Source organism: Anopheles darlingi, chromosome 2 (genome assembly GCF_943734745.1).
Source record: "Anopheles darlingi chromosome 2, idAnoDarlMG_H_01, whole genome shotgun sequence".
Classification (NCBI taxonomy): Eukaryota; Metazoa; Arthropoda; class Insecta; order Diptera; family Culicidae; genus Anopheles; species Anopheles darlingi.
Genome location: NC_064874.1, coordinates 59,694,762 through 59,709,876, shown reverse-complemented (window position 1 = coordinate 59,709,876; position 15,115 = coordinate 59,694,762). Strand labels below are relative to the sequence as shown.

At 52.2% G+C, this 15,115-nt stretch overlaps 1 protein-coding gene across 2 annotated transcripts in view; it reads right to left on the bottom strand.

The window, feature by feature from the left end:
• The window catches only part of LOC125949907 (inactive serine protease scarface), a 29,653-nt gene extending 15,648 nt beyond the window's left edge, over window positions 1-14,005 (bottom strand). For both annotated transcript variants that reach the window (XM_049677385.1, XM_049677386.1), the window contains exons 1-4: window positions 13,620-14,005; window positions 6,409-7,468; window positions 5,808-6,076; window positions 1,183-1,335 (exon numbers count right to left, since the gene is read on the bottom strand). In XM_049677385.1, the coding sequence (XP_049533342.1) occupies window positions 1,183-1,335; window positions 5,808-6,076; window positions 6,409-7,468 (1,482 nt within the window). In that variant the 5' untranslated portion in view covers window positions 13,620-14,005. The remainder of the gene's footprint in view (window positions 1-1,182; window positions 1,336-5,807; window positions 6,077-6,408; window positions 7,469-13,619) is intronic.
• Between the last annotated feature and the right edge of the window lie 1,110 nt (window positions 14,006-15,115).

The window sequence follows — 15,115 nt, the reverse complement described above, 5'->3', positions numbered from 1 at the left end:
CAGATCATCTGCTCGCGACACATTATTTACTTCCTCGATGATGGTGATGATGATGATGATGATGGTGCGTGTACGCGCAGAGGAAGGAATAGATGGGTTGCAAGAGACACACAGAGAGAGGGAGAGAGCGGGGAATGCGAAATACCTCTAACGAGCCAGGCCACACGCACGCAAAACACACACACACACACACACACACACGCGCGGTGATCAGATGCCGTCGAAAGTCAAGGTTAAGACAACACTGGCGGTCTGGTGTGGTGTGGCGTGCGTTAGAGGGTTTGGCGTGTGCGCCAACGCAATGGCCCCGTGGCCACGATTCCCTGTGTTTACCCTGTGGCGCGCGCGCGCTAGCGGTGCCGGAATTCGCGCGCACGCGAACGATCCGTACGATTACGCCATCGCACGGCGCGATCACTTTTGACGTCATCGCTAGCGGGTCTCGTGGCTTGCGAGGATGATTCCCCGGTCCACAGAGGGAGAGATCCAGACAACCGGAACAGACTGATCGTGGCTGGCTGGCTGGCTGGACGGTTTACGTAATTCCGATCCCTACAACGCATCGGAGGACACCTCGACCACGGAACGCAGGAACGTTACGAAGCAGCTTGCAGCACTTATGCACTCCCAGGGGACCCGGTCCCGGTATCGGGGACCTGTCGATATCTCTCGAGCTGACATTGACAGGACTCCGCGAAGGACCGACCGACCGATCGCGGCCATTACGCAATACGCGGTCTGCCCATCCGACGAGTGTCTGCGTCTGGTACTCGATCTGGTTTGTTTTTTCGGGGAGCTGCCAGGATGTAGAGGAAGGCGCGAGACAGGACAGGATGCAGACGAACGCACGGTCACCGAACAAAATGGAAAGTAAAAGGCGAAGGAAACGAGTCCCTCCCCCGGGACTTCTGGCATCGCCCGGCGGGTGGGTATGTGACCGGGCAAGGCCGTCGCGTCGCGTCGCGTCTCGTCGCGTCGCGTCTCGTCGCGTCGCGCGTCGTTTCCAAATGATTGGCTTGGGTCCTCGATGCAAAGCGATTAAGTAAGACAGCGGAAGACAGGCGTTGGACCTGGCTGGACTTGGACTTGGACGATTGCAGATGCTGTTGTTGTTGTTGCAGCAAGCGGCATGCGCCGTGGCGTGTGGTGGCACACGCCGTGTGCGTAGCCACCGGTACTTACCGGTTGTCGGGTGGAGATGGCATTCTGTGCGTCGAAGTTCAGCAGCCCGTTGTTGCATAAGCTGGCGGCCACGCATACGTAGCTATCGTCCGGGCAGCGCGTGGCCGGTGTCGGTCGAATCCGGCAGCACTGTTCGGTTTGCGAGTTGCAGCTCTGCAAAGAAGGAGAATGGAGGGAGAGAATGAGAGAGAGAGAAGGAGATGAGCTGACATTCCACGAGATAAAGGAGGAAGCGGCCGGTTGGCGTTCTGTGTTCCCACACCCCGTTTTGCTTCACGCCAAGAACCTGTTAATGGTATTTGCCGACTGTTGGGGCGATGGTAGTTGCTCACCCTCCCACCTACACTCACACCCAACCCAGTCCAATGTCGTGTCGATGAATATTTATGCTCGCGATGTGGGAACAACGAGCGGATTGGCGCGGCACCGCCAATAACGCACACAAAAGGCATCTAGAAGGTAGGTTCTTTACCGAAATCTGTTTGTGTCTGTCTGAGCCCGAGGCTCAGTGCTCGCGTGATGATCAATACGTCAAACACGGTGCGGACACCGGGTGCGTTCGGGTGACGCATCCGATCAAGGTTGATCGAAACATCGATCAAACGCCCGTTGGGCAAACAAACACCTCCCCGCCCCCCGGCCCGGGGGTTGTTGGTTCCAGTTTCCGGGCTTTCGGACTTGGTCGGCCGGTGGTTTCGCTTTCGATGAACTCACCGACGCCAGGTGTGCGTGCTTGGGTGTAGATTTTTGGTAATCTTATTTGTTTTTTTACGGTTTTTCATGAATGCTAATGCCACTCAAGAATATTGTGCAAAATGTTTGGCATAATCGGAAGTAAAACTGATAACGATATTGGTTTGTAAAAACAAATCACGCTTGTTACTTTGAAGCGGTTTTCTTCAAACCAACGATTTTCAAAGTTCATGGTAGCATAAAAAGTCTGGACTGAACCTTTTGAAATGTTGAACACTTCATCGAGTTTTCATAATAATTATCAAGACTGTTTTTATTTAAATGATCAATTAAAACTGGTTTTCCCAGCTAAATCATCAAACTAATTTCTTTTCAAACAAAATAAAATCTGTCTAAAATTGAAAATAAGGTAATTAAAAAAAAAATTGACGGGGCTACTTGGATAAACCTTTAAGCTGGCAAAAAAAATGATTTATCTATTTCTGATGATCTAATCGAAAGCATCGATGGAAACTGAAACACGTAGGCTTGTGCAGACATGCCTCTTTGAATTTGCTGCGTTTAACAAATCTTCCACAGAATACAACCAAATTTTCTTGAAAAGTTGTATGCTCTATGCTAATATGATGTTCAGGTAAAAAAAGGTAATGGTTTCTTAACAATAGAACCTACAAAAGTTACCCTTTTTGACCGGTATTAACCTGTACCCCTCTATACCTCAATACCAGAATGAGGAAATGGTCTCGCAGCATGCAAACAGACGCGTTACAAAGCTCCCTTTGTGATCTGTGCGCGCTCTGTCCAAATAACTAACCTCCCCAAAAAAAAAAACTTTAAGCACACATTGTGATTAGCTCGTTAAGGTGCTAAATGCCCTTTTGCTGCATCGCTCGCACACTGCAAACAAACGACTGCAAGAGGCCAGATTAGAAGTCTTAACCGGAGGAGTGGTACTTGACGAAAAACGCTCGCGCATAAATTTCTCCCACGATACTCACGCTGGCGCTGGCGCTCGGGCAAGATGGACACTCAAGATGGTGGTCGCGTGCAACAACGGTCGCGGCACCAATGCGCATAGTGCATATAGCAGCTCCTATCGTAGATACGATCGCGACGCGACCATTTTCTTTCTAACGAACCAAGCACAACTACACGGCAGCCATCCGATAAGCGACCTTCCCCAAAGGGGGGGGGGGAGAAGCTGTTTGCACCATCGCGACCAGCGAGAACGCCGCGTTGCGCCATGCTGATGCTGATTATGCTTCTTCGGAAGCTATCACGTTGACACGCCATCCCTCGCTTGTCTGGCACCCGGTGCAAGAAGCGCACCTGTTCGAGCGGCCATCATAAGCCATCGCGACAACGACCGTTTGGCCTGTTGCCGTCGCCGCCACTGCCACTGCCGCCAGTTGGGTGATTTAAAAGCGATTTAAATGGCAACCCCTGGCTAACCTTTCGCGCCACCAGCGGGCGCCTTCAGTCACCCAGCGCGCGCCCTCCTCTCTAATGGTCGTCTTCGCAAGCGTCGATCGCAACAGATTGCATCTCAGAAGCGCCCCCCTGCAGCGGGATGGCACGCGTAAACTATCGGAGCTAGACGCGAACCGATAGACCGCAGCGCAGTGTAAGGGTTGTTGTGGGATGTTGTTCTTGTACCTGGTTGGTTGGAAGTGCAGCCGCACGAGGAAGGGAAGGAGGCAAATTTATCGTTTTATGCTTCCATTTTAATTATCACTCGTCGTCGATCGAGCCGGAGCCGAAGCCGGAGAGGCGTCGATCGGTGGCGTGCGCAACAAATCAATTGCTACCGCAATCCGCTCCAACGAGGCGCACTTCTGGAATTATCAATAATCCGTTCTGTCGAACGTGTTTGCTTAGTAGTGGCTACATGTTGCGCTTCATTTGAATGACAAATTGCTGCTGGACAACATTATACAAACATTATGCAATCTCGGACACCGGACCGGAGGAGGAGAAGCGCACAAAATCGTGATCTAGTGCTAACGGAGGCCTCTCCCGTGGCCTTGACTCCCTGGGATGTCTGGACATTCCTCGGGTGCGCTCGAAGAAGGCGAAAAACACGGTGTGCTCCTCCTTATGAGCTTACAACGGCAGATTAATTGCTATTCGTGTCACCAAAAACCACGACGGCGACGGCTAAATCGCAGATAAATCCCGGGCCCACGGGCTAACAGATGAGCTACATGATAAAAGCGGAGCACGAAGCAGCGGCAGGCAATAAAAATGGAAGCAAAACACTCAAGATGTCTACCAAGTGTCTAGGCAAAGGGGGTAACAACGATGCCACATTTATCACTTTCAACGCTCACGATGAGGCGTTTGTATGCGAAACGAAGCCGCATACGGTCTACACACCTGCTCCTCCGGGAAGTGCCCGGATCCTAGGCGCACGATGCCGAGTGGAGACAGTGGAAGGAACTAATTTATTTGTCAACCATTGACGAGCTGTCAACGTTTTGGGGGGTGCGATTACGTGGATCTTTATCGTCGCAACACTGATCGTGCGCGGTGGAAGTGACAGCAGACGACGACGACGACGACGACTGTGTTGGCGTTCCTTCGGCGAACCGCAAACCGGGACAACCTGCGTCCGACCTGCGACTCCGATGGCCCGATTCGGTAATCGGACAAAAGTGACAAAAACAACATTCCAAACAGATAGCAGCAGCAGCAGGAGCAGGAGCAGCGCTCCAAATACGCCCGTGGGCGCACGATCCGCGAGACGTGACCACCGCCACCATCATCACCTCCTTCTCGCCGTAACGTAATTTCGGGGGAATGTTGATGGTTTTTTTGGGGTGGTGAAAAGGAAACAGAGAGAAAGAAGGGGATGCGGGGATGAAATTTCACCGGGTACGTGCAACATTTCACGCCTGGCCGATAATTTGGTGGCGCGATCATGGCGGACGGCGGAATGACCATTTCCGAAACACGATGAAAGTGGCGTCTAATTTGCGTTAGCGACATCTCCTGGGTCTCCGAATCTAGGTCAGGAATCGAACCGATCGATGAATCATACTTCGATTCGTCATCAAAATCGATCAATAGCGATCTGGATATTAATGGCAGCAAACACACACAGACACACGTGCATTTAGGTGCATGCATGAATGTGAAACGAATCGAATCGATTCGAATTGAATTGACGTTCCTGGGGAATTGACGTTTCAATAAGAACTGACGGACAAATGAAGCACCAAAAGCGCTGTTGGCTGCGGTAACGATCACTCCATTCAACTCCTGTCCGCGTACCTCCTCCCTTGTACCATTCTCATTGCACGTTGACACAAATTGAGCAATTTGTGTCGTTTCGTCCAGCAAAGCGGCGGCCATGTTTGTGTTGATCCGATTGAAAGTAAAAGTCCGTTCGGTCGGAGCCCTTTTCGGTGTGGCGTGCATCACGGCACGGTGACCGGCATGGATCATCCCCTTACCCCGTAGTTGGCCTTTTGCGCTAACGAGCATTCCGATACCGAGAGCTTATGGGAATGTGTCACCGATCATCACTCGCGGTGGCTAGGCTCGGCAGAGGCCACTACGATCGCCACGAGAGCAATACTGTCAAATGTCAAAACTAATCAAAGTAAGCATCTTCGGCCGAGTGTGCGCCGATGGTGACACCGCCCTTTTCCCCCTGCGCCCCAAAACCCCCGGGAGCAGGGAGCTCATTAATCATCTGGATCCGTCCGTACGGAGTGTGTGTGCCTTCCCCCGGCGTACACCTGGGCCTTTGGACACATTCCACACTCACGGTGATGATTGAATAATCGGGAATAAATATTCCTCGATCCCTGATGCGTATTGTGTGTGTGTGTGTGTGTGTGTGTGTGTGTGTGTGTGTGTGTGTGTGTGTGTGTGTGTGTGTGTGTGTGTGTGTATTGCCTGTCGATCGCCAAGGCATTCGAGCTTACCTCTGCGGCCGCTCGGAACAGCGACAGCTGGGATTCCTCGACGAAACCACCGTTACAGTACTGGTTCGGGGTACAGATTTTGTTCGGTTCGTAGCACGGTATCGTTGCAGGAACCGAATAGTCGTAACCCTCGGGAATGTTTTCGGGTGCGGTGGTCTTCGTTAGCTTGAAGAAGGGTGAAGTGTTGGTGCCGGTGGTGAAAACCTTGGTGTCCGTCCGGCCGTTAATGTTCTCCTGCGTCCTGGTCACGGTCGTGCCACCGTAATTGGCTGCGAATGGGGTGCGAACGAGACGAATCAAACCAAAAAGCCGTTAAAAACATGGCGTCACACTCAACGCATCGCATCACATGCTGCAGAACGCATCTTCAAACCAAAAAAAAAAACAAACAGCAACTAATGCTCATGCAGTTAAGGCAAAAATAAATAAACAAAGCTACTCGTCTAGTTGTTACTAAGCTACTCAAACTACTCAAACGAACTAATGAAACTAAAACCTTTCTCCAATAGCAATCGTCACTCTGCAGTTGAAGACCTAGAAGGAATCGTATTAACAGCAATGAAGATAGAGAGAGTGAGAATAGATAACAAAGGAAGGTTACTTGGGTTATTTCCTCCGATAGCTGTGCTAGTAATCCCCACGCCTGTCTGGGTAGTAGTAGTTGTCGACGGTCCACCTGGTTGGCCCGGTTGGCCCGGCTGGTAGATGTTAGTGGCTACATTCGTACGGCGCGTATCTACGTTAGTCTGGGTATTAATGACGTTAGGCGGAGGCAGATTGTTAACGTTCGTGGTGACAGTGTCCGTTCGCCGGCCGGTCGTTGTGCTGACGATCGATGTCGATGATGGTGGTGGTGGTGGTTGTGGAACGGGAACCGGAGCGACACCGGTCGTGGATGACGTTTTCGATTGCTGGACGAAGGAAGTGGTCCGAACGCCGCCAGTACCGATGCCCTGCTGAGCAGTTCCGGTGCTGACCTGCGTATTCGAGGTGGTCGAAGTGGTTTGCTGCGAACCGGCTACAATACCAGGCCCGGTAGCACCACGTCCAAAGGTACTGCTCGTTGAGCTCGAACTCTTACTAACGGTTGTCCGGCCACCACTGATTGCAGCACCGACACCACCAGCTGCTCCTCCAGTCTGTGTCTGCGTTCCGATCGTTCGACCAACCGTAGAGGACTGGACGGAACTGGTGGAACCAGTGGCACCCACAAATCCTGCCTGTCCCGCGAATCCGGTCTGCGTTGTGCTACTTCCTCCAGCAGCCCCGGCAGCTCCAGCAGCTCCAGCAGCTCCAGCAGCTCCAGCTGTACCACCAGCACTACCATCACCACCATCGGCACCATCGCCGGCACCACCGGGCGGTTCCTGGACACCGCCACCGATTTTAGTAGCCTTGAACGGGGTGTCCGGTGCCACCCACCAGAAGGTGGTTTGCTTCTTCTGGTCATGCGGGATGACATCGGCAGCCCCACCGCCACCGGCCGGAGCCTGACGTTTGAACTGGCCGCCATTACTGTTCGAGATCTGCGCCGACACCGACTGGAAGCCCTGTCCGGGCGAGAAGAACTCCGGTCGGTAGTTCTGGTTGAGCTGAGCCGACGCCAACCCAGCCGCTACGCACAGCAGCCCCACCACCAGGGCCCTCGTTCGATGGTTCATCTGCAACGGAAGAAAGAGGAGGAGGAGAAGGAGAAGAAGGTACATTAGAGACGGGCGTCAGCAGCAGTACACCACCACCCTACGATGGGCACACGTGGCACAAAATTCCCTCATTAGCACATGGCACGTTCTGCGCGGAACGAAACACTCACGCAACTGAAGATGACGAATCTCTTCTGTTTTCTTCTTTTTCTGTTGGGAGCTTTACGCAATCGCGGGGGCCCTCCATCACCCACACACAGCACCCACACACACACACTGCATACAATGGACCCAGGCAGAACAAACCTCGCAGCACAACCCTCGACGATTCCCAACTTTTGCTGTTGGTAGATCTTAGTTGGCATTTTTTTCTCTTTTTTTTCTCTAATTAACGAAGGGCTCTTCTCGCGAGCAACAGGTTGCCCGCCGTCGACTTGACGACCATGCGTGCATGCGTGCGTCGCCTACTTTGGGGCGACCCAAAGGCCATCAGCATCGCTAATCGTTTTTGAACCCAACCACTTGGCTTGGCGTTTAGGAACGCTCCTCCGACCCGTTGCTCTTGGTCTGCCCGATTGCTGAAGGTCTTTTGCTCTAAACTCTTGTCCGTGGCCTCCTCTTGGGGTCCGTCGCCGGTATGCTAATGGTGCTTCCACGTGGTTTCCAAGATGGGTTCATTAGGCGCCGACCATTTCCTCCCTGAAGAACCGGATGTTGAGAAACGTGACAGTCCGATAGTTCACGCATCGGCATCGGCAACTCCCTCTCCCCGGGTTATGTTTGTGCTTTCCACGATTAAAACGATTATCAAATCCATGGTGAAAGAAAAGCCAATCGCGTGCACACACACACACACACACACGCACGGTGGGGGTTGGCCAAGGTAGCTTACCAACCTTGAACTTCGCCATCACCGATGCTCGATCGCCTGAGGCGTACACCATCGGGACCGCCGGTCGGTAGCATCATCCAGCAGTCCCCTCAAGCCAGCATCCATTTCTTCGTCGCCCATAACTTGTTTCTTCATTTTTTCTGTTTTTGCGTTTCGCAGTCGTCGGCGCATCTTTCTCTCTCACTTTTGATGGGGCCACGGTACTTTCTGTCGATCCCCGTTCCCCCCTTTCTCAGATCGCACGGTATTTACGTCCCCTTTCCCACCCGCCAACCCGTGACTTTCGGCTCATCGTTTCGTATTGTTTCATGCTGCGCCCGCCGGTTACCATCTACTACTTTTTTCCTCTTCTTCTTCGGATGCTGCTTCTGGCTCCTCATCACACGGACTCCCCGCTGATCCGTGTGGACATATCTTGCAGATCGGAAAACAAAAGGAGAAGCAGAAGAAGAAGAAGACGAAGCAGAAGCAAAAAAAACAGCATCGGTTTTATGCTGCCACCGCGAGCGCGCGCGTTGATGATCGCGCGCGTTGATGATCGCGCGTGGTGCCACGAATAAAATTAAGTTAACATAAAACGAGGCGAAAACGAAGGCTGGCTGGCAGCCCAGGGAGCCCGGAGGTCTTTCCGTGGGGTAACATAATATGTTTTTCGAGATTTTGTTTTTGTTTCACCTTTTTTTTTATGCGATGTCGTTTCGTTTATTTTTAAATATTACTCTTCTTCGCGTTCTTTTTCTTCTTTTTCTTCTTCTTTGTTCGTGTCCAGACAACCTCACAACCAACAGCCGTTGACCTTAAGAGACCTGCACGATCACAGCATCTAGCAGCATCTTCAGCATCTTCGAGAGGCTATCACAATGCCCCCCCTCAAAGTCACATTCCGATTAGCCAAGCGCCCGGAGGGCTTTGACGGAAGTGTAGGGCCTCCCCCCCCCCCCCCCCCCCCCGTCATCAACGCCTCCGAAAGGCAATCGAAAAGGCCAAAATGACCACCGCACCAACCCGGACCGTAGCCACTTCGCGGGTTTTTTTGGGGGGAAGATAATTTGAAGAAACGTGCGAGATCGTCTCATCGCGATAGCATCTCAACCTCGATGCCCTTAAAGCACTCGCAAGGCGCAAGAATGTGTTGGTCACACAAAGAGCGAAGCGAACCGGATAGCCCCGGATTCTAGGCACACACCTGTTGCCGTGGGAAGAATGCCTAAAATCATCTCCATCGGCGCTTCCTCGTTCGTTCGTTCGGGGTGATTAACGCAGGAGTTGGAGCGAAGATTTATGTTGCAAAGCGCTGCGAACGTGGCCTCGCACATCGCTAGACCGCGTGTGTGTGTGCGCTATCGATCATCGCACTCGTCCTTCAAGTTTGCGATTGATTAACCGTAGCACCGTCGACGGCATGAAGTCGTGGTGCGTGGATTACATTTCGGGAGGTCCATGAGATCATCCAGACCTGTCAGCGCTGACATCACACACACACACACACACGAGGAAGCCAGCTAGAACGTCCGTAATGGTGTCCCATTTCCGCGAGCAATTAGCCAAAAGGTCACCGCAAATTGTGGCTAATCGTTTTCTAAATATAATCCGGATCCGGCAACGTTTGGTGACTGCGTCTCCATTTATGCTCCATTTTGAGGCACAGAAGAGTGCCGTAAACGATGCTAATAGAAATTTAGCGCTGGTGGCGTTAATATTTGTGCGTCAACGGGGCCTGTGTGTGTCGCTGTAATTAGAGCACTTGCGTTAATCGTTCGTCAATCAACACACTGGATGGCTCAATTCGGTGGAATTCGTTTGTTTGCGGAACTCATCAGCATCACGACGCCGAGAAAGCGCAAACAAAGAAGGGAAAAGGTGAAAATGAAGGATTCCGCGGACCGGGAGCGAACCATTTAATAGCCCGCGGACCTCCCCCCCGGGATCAACTTTGCTCCTGTCGATCCCTGGACCCCCCGAAAAAAAAGGTGTCAATTGGTTTTGCGATGGCCACGAGATGGTGCCAACAATGCACCACAATTGTGCTACAATGTCGTGTTATGTCGGCCGCAGCCTGGAATATCTGGGAGATCGGGGCTTATGCAATGCAAAAAAGAAAAGATTGATGTTACTTCGAGCTCCCGAAGGAGGGGGCGCGCATCCGATCCGTATTTTTGGACGGTGGCAAGTTCATCTTCGCCGCCACTTCGATACTGCCGTGTGCCAGCGCACATCTCGGTCAGTGGGAAATGGGGATCGTACCCAAAAAACACGGGGAGCCACAAACACACAAAATGGCACAACACCGCCAGCCCAGCCCGGTGCAAACCAGTTCCCAGCTGGGCGCCCCTGCAGAGAAGAGGCATTGCATAAGTGTCAAGCTCGAGGAGGATCGCGATGCTACTCCGAACCGATCGCTTCGGGCTCAGCAGGACATGGGCATCCGGGAATATGGTGGCCCCTTTTTCGTCAAATAGAACTTCGCTTACGCTTACGATTCGCCTTTCGATGCGAATGCTGGTTGCGTCCGTTGCTCTCTTCTGAAAAAACGATCGTACGTTGCTCGTGGAAAGGTGCGGGGGCAAAGGGATGCGAGCAACGTGTCCGCCGACGAACCTGTTATGTAGCTCCGTACGACCTCGACTGGAATCCGGTGGATTGAGTAACGCCATCGGTCGCCATCGGCGCACGATCGGCGCTCGATCGGCGCTCGATCCTCCCAAAAATATCGTTTGATTAAAAGCAACGGCCCCAGTCCGGTCGAAAGCGAGAGTGGCAAGCAGGCGGGTGGGGTGCAGCTGTTCAGCTGTTCGATCGCCGTGCACCACCGTCGCTGCCGCGATCGTCTTCAACTTGACCTTACACCCTTCTCGCACTCGCCCCGGCCCCGCGTTAGTCTATCCAGTTCCAGTCCGGACCGCGAGGTGCCTTCGGCTTTTCATAATTTTTCAAATCAAACGCTTGGCGTGGAGTGCAGTAGCAGCAGCACCAGCACCAGCCGCACCAGCAGCACCAACAGCATGATCATCATCAGCTGACCGGTTGCTACGCAATATCTGCGTGTTGCTGGTGACAGTTTTTGCTGGTTCGAACTTTTGTGGCGTTTTCTTGCTTTTTCGTCGTCATCGTCGTCGTCGTCGCTTAACTAACTTCCCGCGACATTGAACGGCCAGGTTAAACACACACACACAGCCGTGTTGTAGTTGGATCGGTGCTGGTGGTGGCGTAAATCATCCATCCCAAGAGGCTACCAGGCACCAGGCTTGACCTTTTCTTTCGCTTGGGAGTTACCTTCGACACCGAACACCTTTGGAACCGAATCCTCGATTGGAGTGATCGATTGGATTTTTGGTGCCGTGGCGTCGACGGTCACGGTGGCCACGGGAAGCGGGTGCTATGCTCCTTGAGAAGCCCAGGAGGACTCTAGAGGCTCTCGCCGAGACGGAGAGAGAGAGAGAGAGAGAGATTTAAGCCAATAAAAGAGACCATTAATCGTTGTCGCGACGACAACGACGACAACGACGACGACGCCGTTCTCGACCTCACTCGAAGTTTCACGCTTCTTCGTCGGAACGCCAAAAAAAAAAAGATCTGGTCTAATAGCTAATGATACTCGTTTAACAATGCAACAAAAAAAAAAAAAACGACGCGAACCAAGCGTGTGTCGGGACTACTTTTTGGAGGGACTCCGATCGCCACCAATCAGCCGGAGGCGCTAATCGCCTGCGACCTGCGGGCTGCCGGCGAGTGTCAATTACAGCTGGCAGTTATTTAATAGGAACACGGATCGGTAGCGCGGCCACAACCAACGAACCAACCAACCAACCAACCATCCAAGACAACCTGCCTCCGAAAATGCTCGGATTACAGGACCCTGACCGTGCCCTAGGGCACTTTTCGATGGCCAATCGGATGGTTTGCTGCGAGAGTGGTTTGAGAGAAACAAAAAAAAAACGATTCGCGATCGCCACGCCACCGACGAAACAAAATCATAATCATCGCGTGGCGTAATTAATGATACTCTAATATTATGGGTGTGTGTGTGTGTGTGTGTGTTTCGATTCGTTCGCTGATCTTGCCACGGGGTTAGCAGAAATTGGAATCTGCCAGCAGCAGCGCCACGATCTGGCTCGTGGCGTCGGCGATTCGTGGTTTCGAAGAAATGGATACTTTCACAAATTGGGCAGCGCCGGTCTGGGCCGCCGGATGGACGGTGGCGGTGCGGTGACACTGGAGCGCACAGGACCTTCTCCCAACATCCTCTCTCCCCAGAGGGAGAGCGCACGAGCGAGCGAGAGAGAGAAAGAGATCAAAGTCAACGATAATTGAAAGTGTTTAATCAATTTCGGATTAAATGCGAAATCCGTTGACACGCTTACGACCCGAGGGGACGTGGAAGGGTTTGTCTTGTTTTGGCCTCGAGGAGAAGGTCTTTAGTTGTGCTTTTGCCAGGTTGAAGAGGCTGAACCGAAGCCAAGCAAACGTAGAAGGGAGAAAGGCAAGGAGACAATGCGAAGCGAAAAAAATGGTCCGGTCGAACAAATCATAACGCGGTTGGTGGTATCTAAATGACAGGAGCACAGGTCTGATCGGTCCTAGCGGATGTGTCAAAATGGGAAAAATGGCGTTTTAGATGGTGGCGATGGCATATGCTTTTGCAAAGGTTTTGGCGATCGTCCTATATTCGAAGATCGCAACAAACAGTGATTCTGATCGGAACTTTTGCCAAGGATATCAAAACAACCATTTTATGGGAGATTGTTTTTCATACTTATTGGCTTTAAGACCATCATTTATGCTTTCTTTTATGTAAAAGTTATGCATTTCATAACTCCATTTGAATTGCATTTGCGCAAAAATCAATTTATTCAAATTGTTGAGATCATTGAAGCCAACACTCTCTTGAAGCCATCACATCTGTTGATCACATAGGATCATTGAGGATCATTTTCCAAAAGCAATAGAAGCAATAGAATCGCACGCACTATGCTCAACACATCCTGGGCGCATCGCATTGTTTCATCAAAAGCCAACAGCTTACACACAAACCAAAAATCGCACTTTTAAGCCATTTAACAAATTGTTCAACGAGTCAATGGATACAGGACCTCTTTTAAAGGACGAAACATCATCTTGCCATTGTCTGCACAGCTATTCGATCCATTCCGTGTCTTCGGGAAGCTCCACATTGCCATAGAAACGAACTATCCACAGACAAACACCCCAGCAATCAATCCGAACACATCGATCCCTCAGAAAAAAATCCACTCAACATTCGGTACATCCGGTGCTTACTTTGAACTCGATCGTCGATCACAAATGTTGCAATGTGTTCCTCCGGGAATCGGGACTCCTGCACCACAAACACACACACACACGCAAACAAACACACAGTCACACTGTTGGCAAGCGAACAGAACACGCCTGGCACGCGGTTTCTACCAACTTTCGCTTTCGCTGATCAGATCACTGCTTTCGCATGCACCAGACCAGAGACTGTGTGCTGCACCTTTCGTCCCGAATGGAAATCCTGTCACACCACGAACCACGAATCACTGTTGAAGGATGCACGTTAATCCGGGTTCGCCAGCAGCCAGCAGCCAGGAGCTCGAGGCTCGAGAAAGGCGAACAAGAACGAGAGGAACCGATCAAACGGAACGGAACGAAGTGATTTCGGTGAACGATCACCTAAACTATGAGTGCGGGTCGCCAAGATCAACACTTTATATACTCCCGTCCCGGTTGGTTCCGTCGACGACGACGGCGGCGACGGCAACGGCAGCATCAACGACGACGACGACGACGGCGTCATCGTTTCGGGGGGTTTTCCTGGCGATCTTTCTCTTGCTCGCTCGCTCACACCTGGGCCTTAGGCGGTGGCGGACAAGTGGTCGAGTGGGAAGCTGCTGCTGCTGCTGCTACTCAGCGCGAAACGCCGCACGAGGCTTGGGGTGGCTTTGCGGATTTGCGAAGCGCGTGAGTACCCTCGGTTGGGGGCAGGGTTGCTGTCGTTGCTACGACGCGTGAGAGGATCGCGGCCGGCAAGTCACGCGAGTTCGCAGTTCGCAGTTCGTTTCGTCGGAGGCGAACGCGCATCCGAACACCCAAAACCAGCGCGCGTGAGGTCCAAAACGTGCAGCGGCGGTGGCGGCTGCTGCGAGTGTCTGAATCCGAAGCCACCACCCCCCCTTTTCGGGCGCGATCGAACCGAGTGGAGCTCATTCTCCGGTCTACGATCGTGATCGGGCCTCAAGAGAAGGCTTCCCGATCTGGTGCGCGCTGAGTGTTCATGTGGACGATCGCGAATACTATCGAACGGACGGGCACAGAAGCATAGCATCAAATCCTGATCAAGGCGCAACATCACTGAAGACGTTAGGATCACTTGATCCGTACAGACACTAACTTGGTTTGCGAAGACGGATCAGACAGTTCTTTCTTCAACCATTAACGAATTCAATAAAGAGATCGAAAAACCATTCAATCTGTCACCGCAAATCGATTCCAGCGCCGTCCAGTGTGTGTATCGGCAGGAGGGCGAAGCGGCCCAAAAGAGCGCCGAAGAGCAATTGGCCACTTAGCAGCATGCGCGACACCTCACGACCGCCATCACCGTCGATCCTTTCTTCGCTTACATTGTGTTGCGATGAATTAACTGACAAACCAATCAGCGAACCAATTAATGCTGCACCGCACCACGTACCAGCCTCCTGCTTCTCCTGCAAGGCCTGCGACCGATCGCGACATTGATCGATGTGGGTCTTGGGTCTTCGGCTGTGAAGTGCGAATGC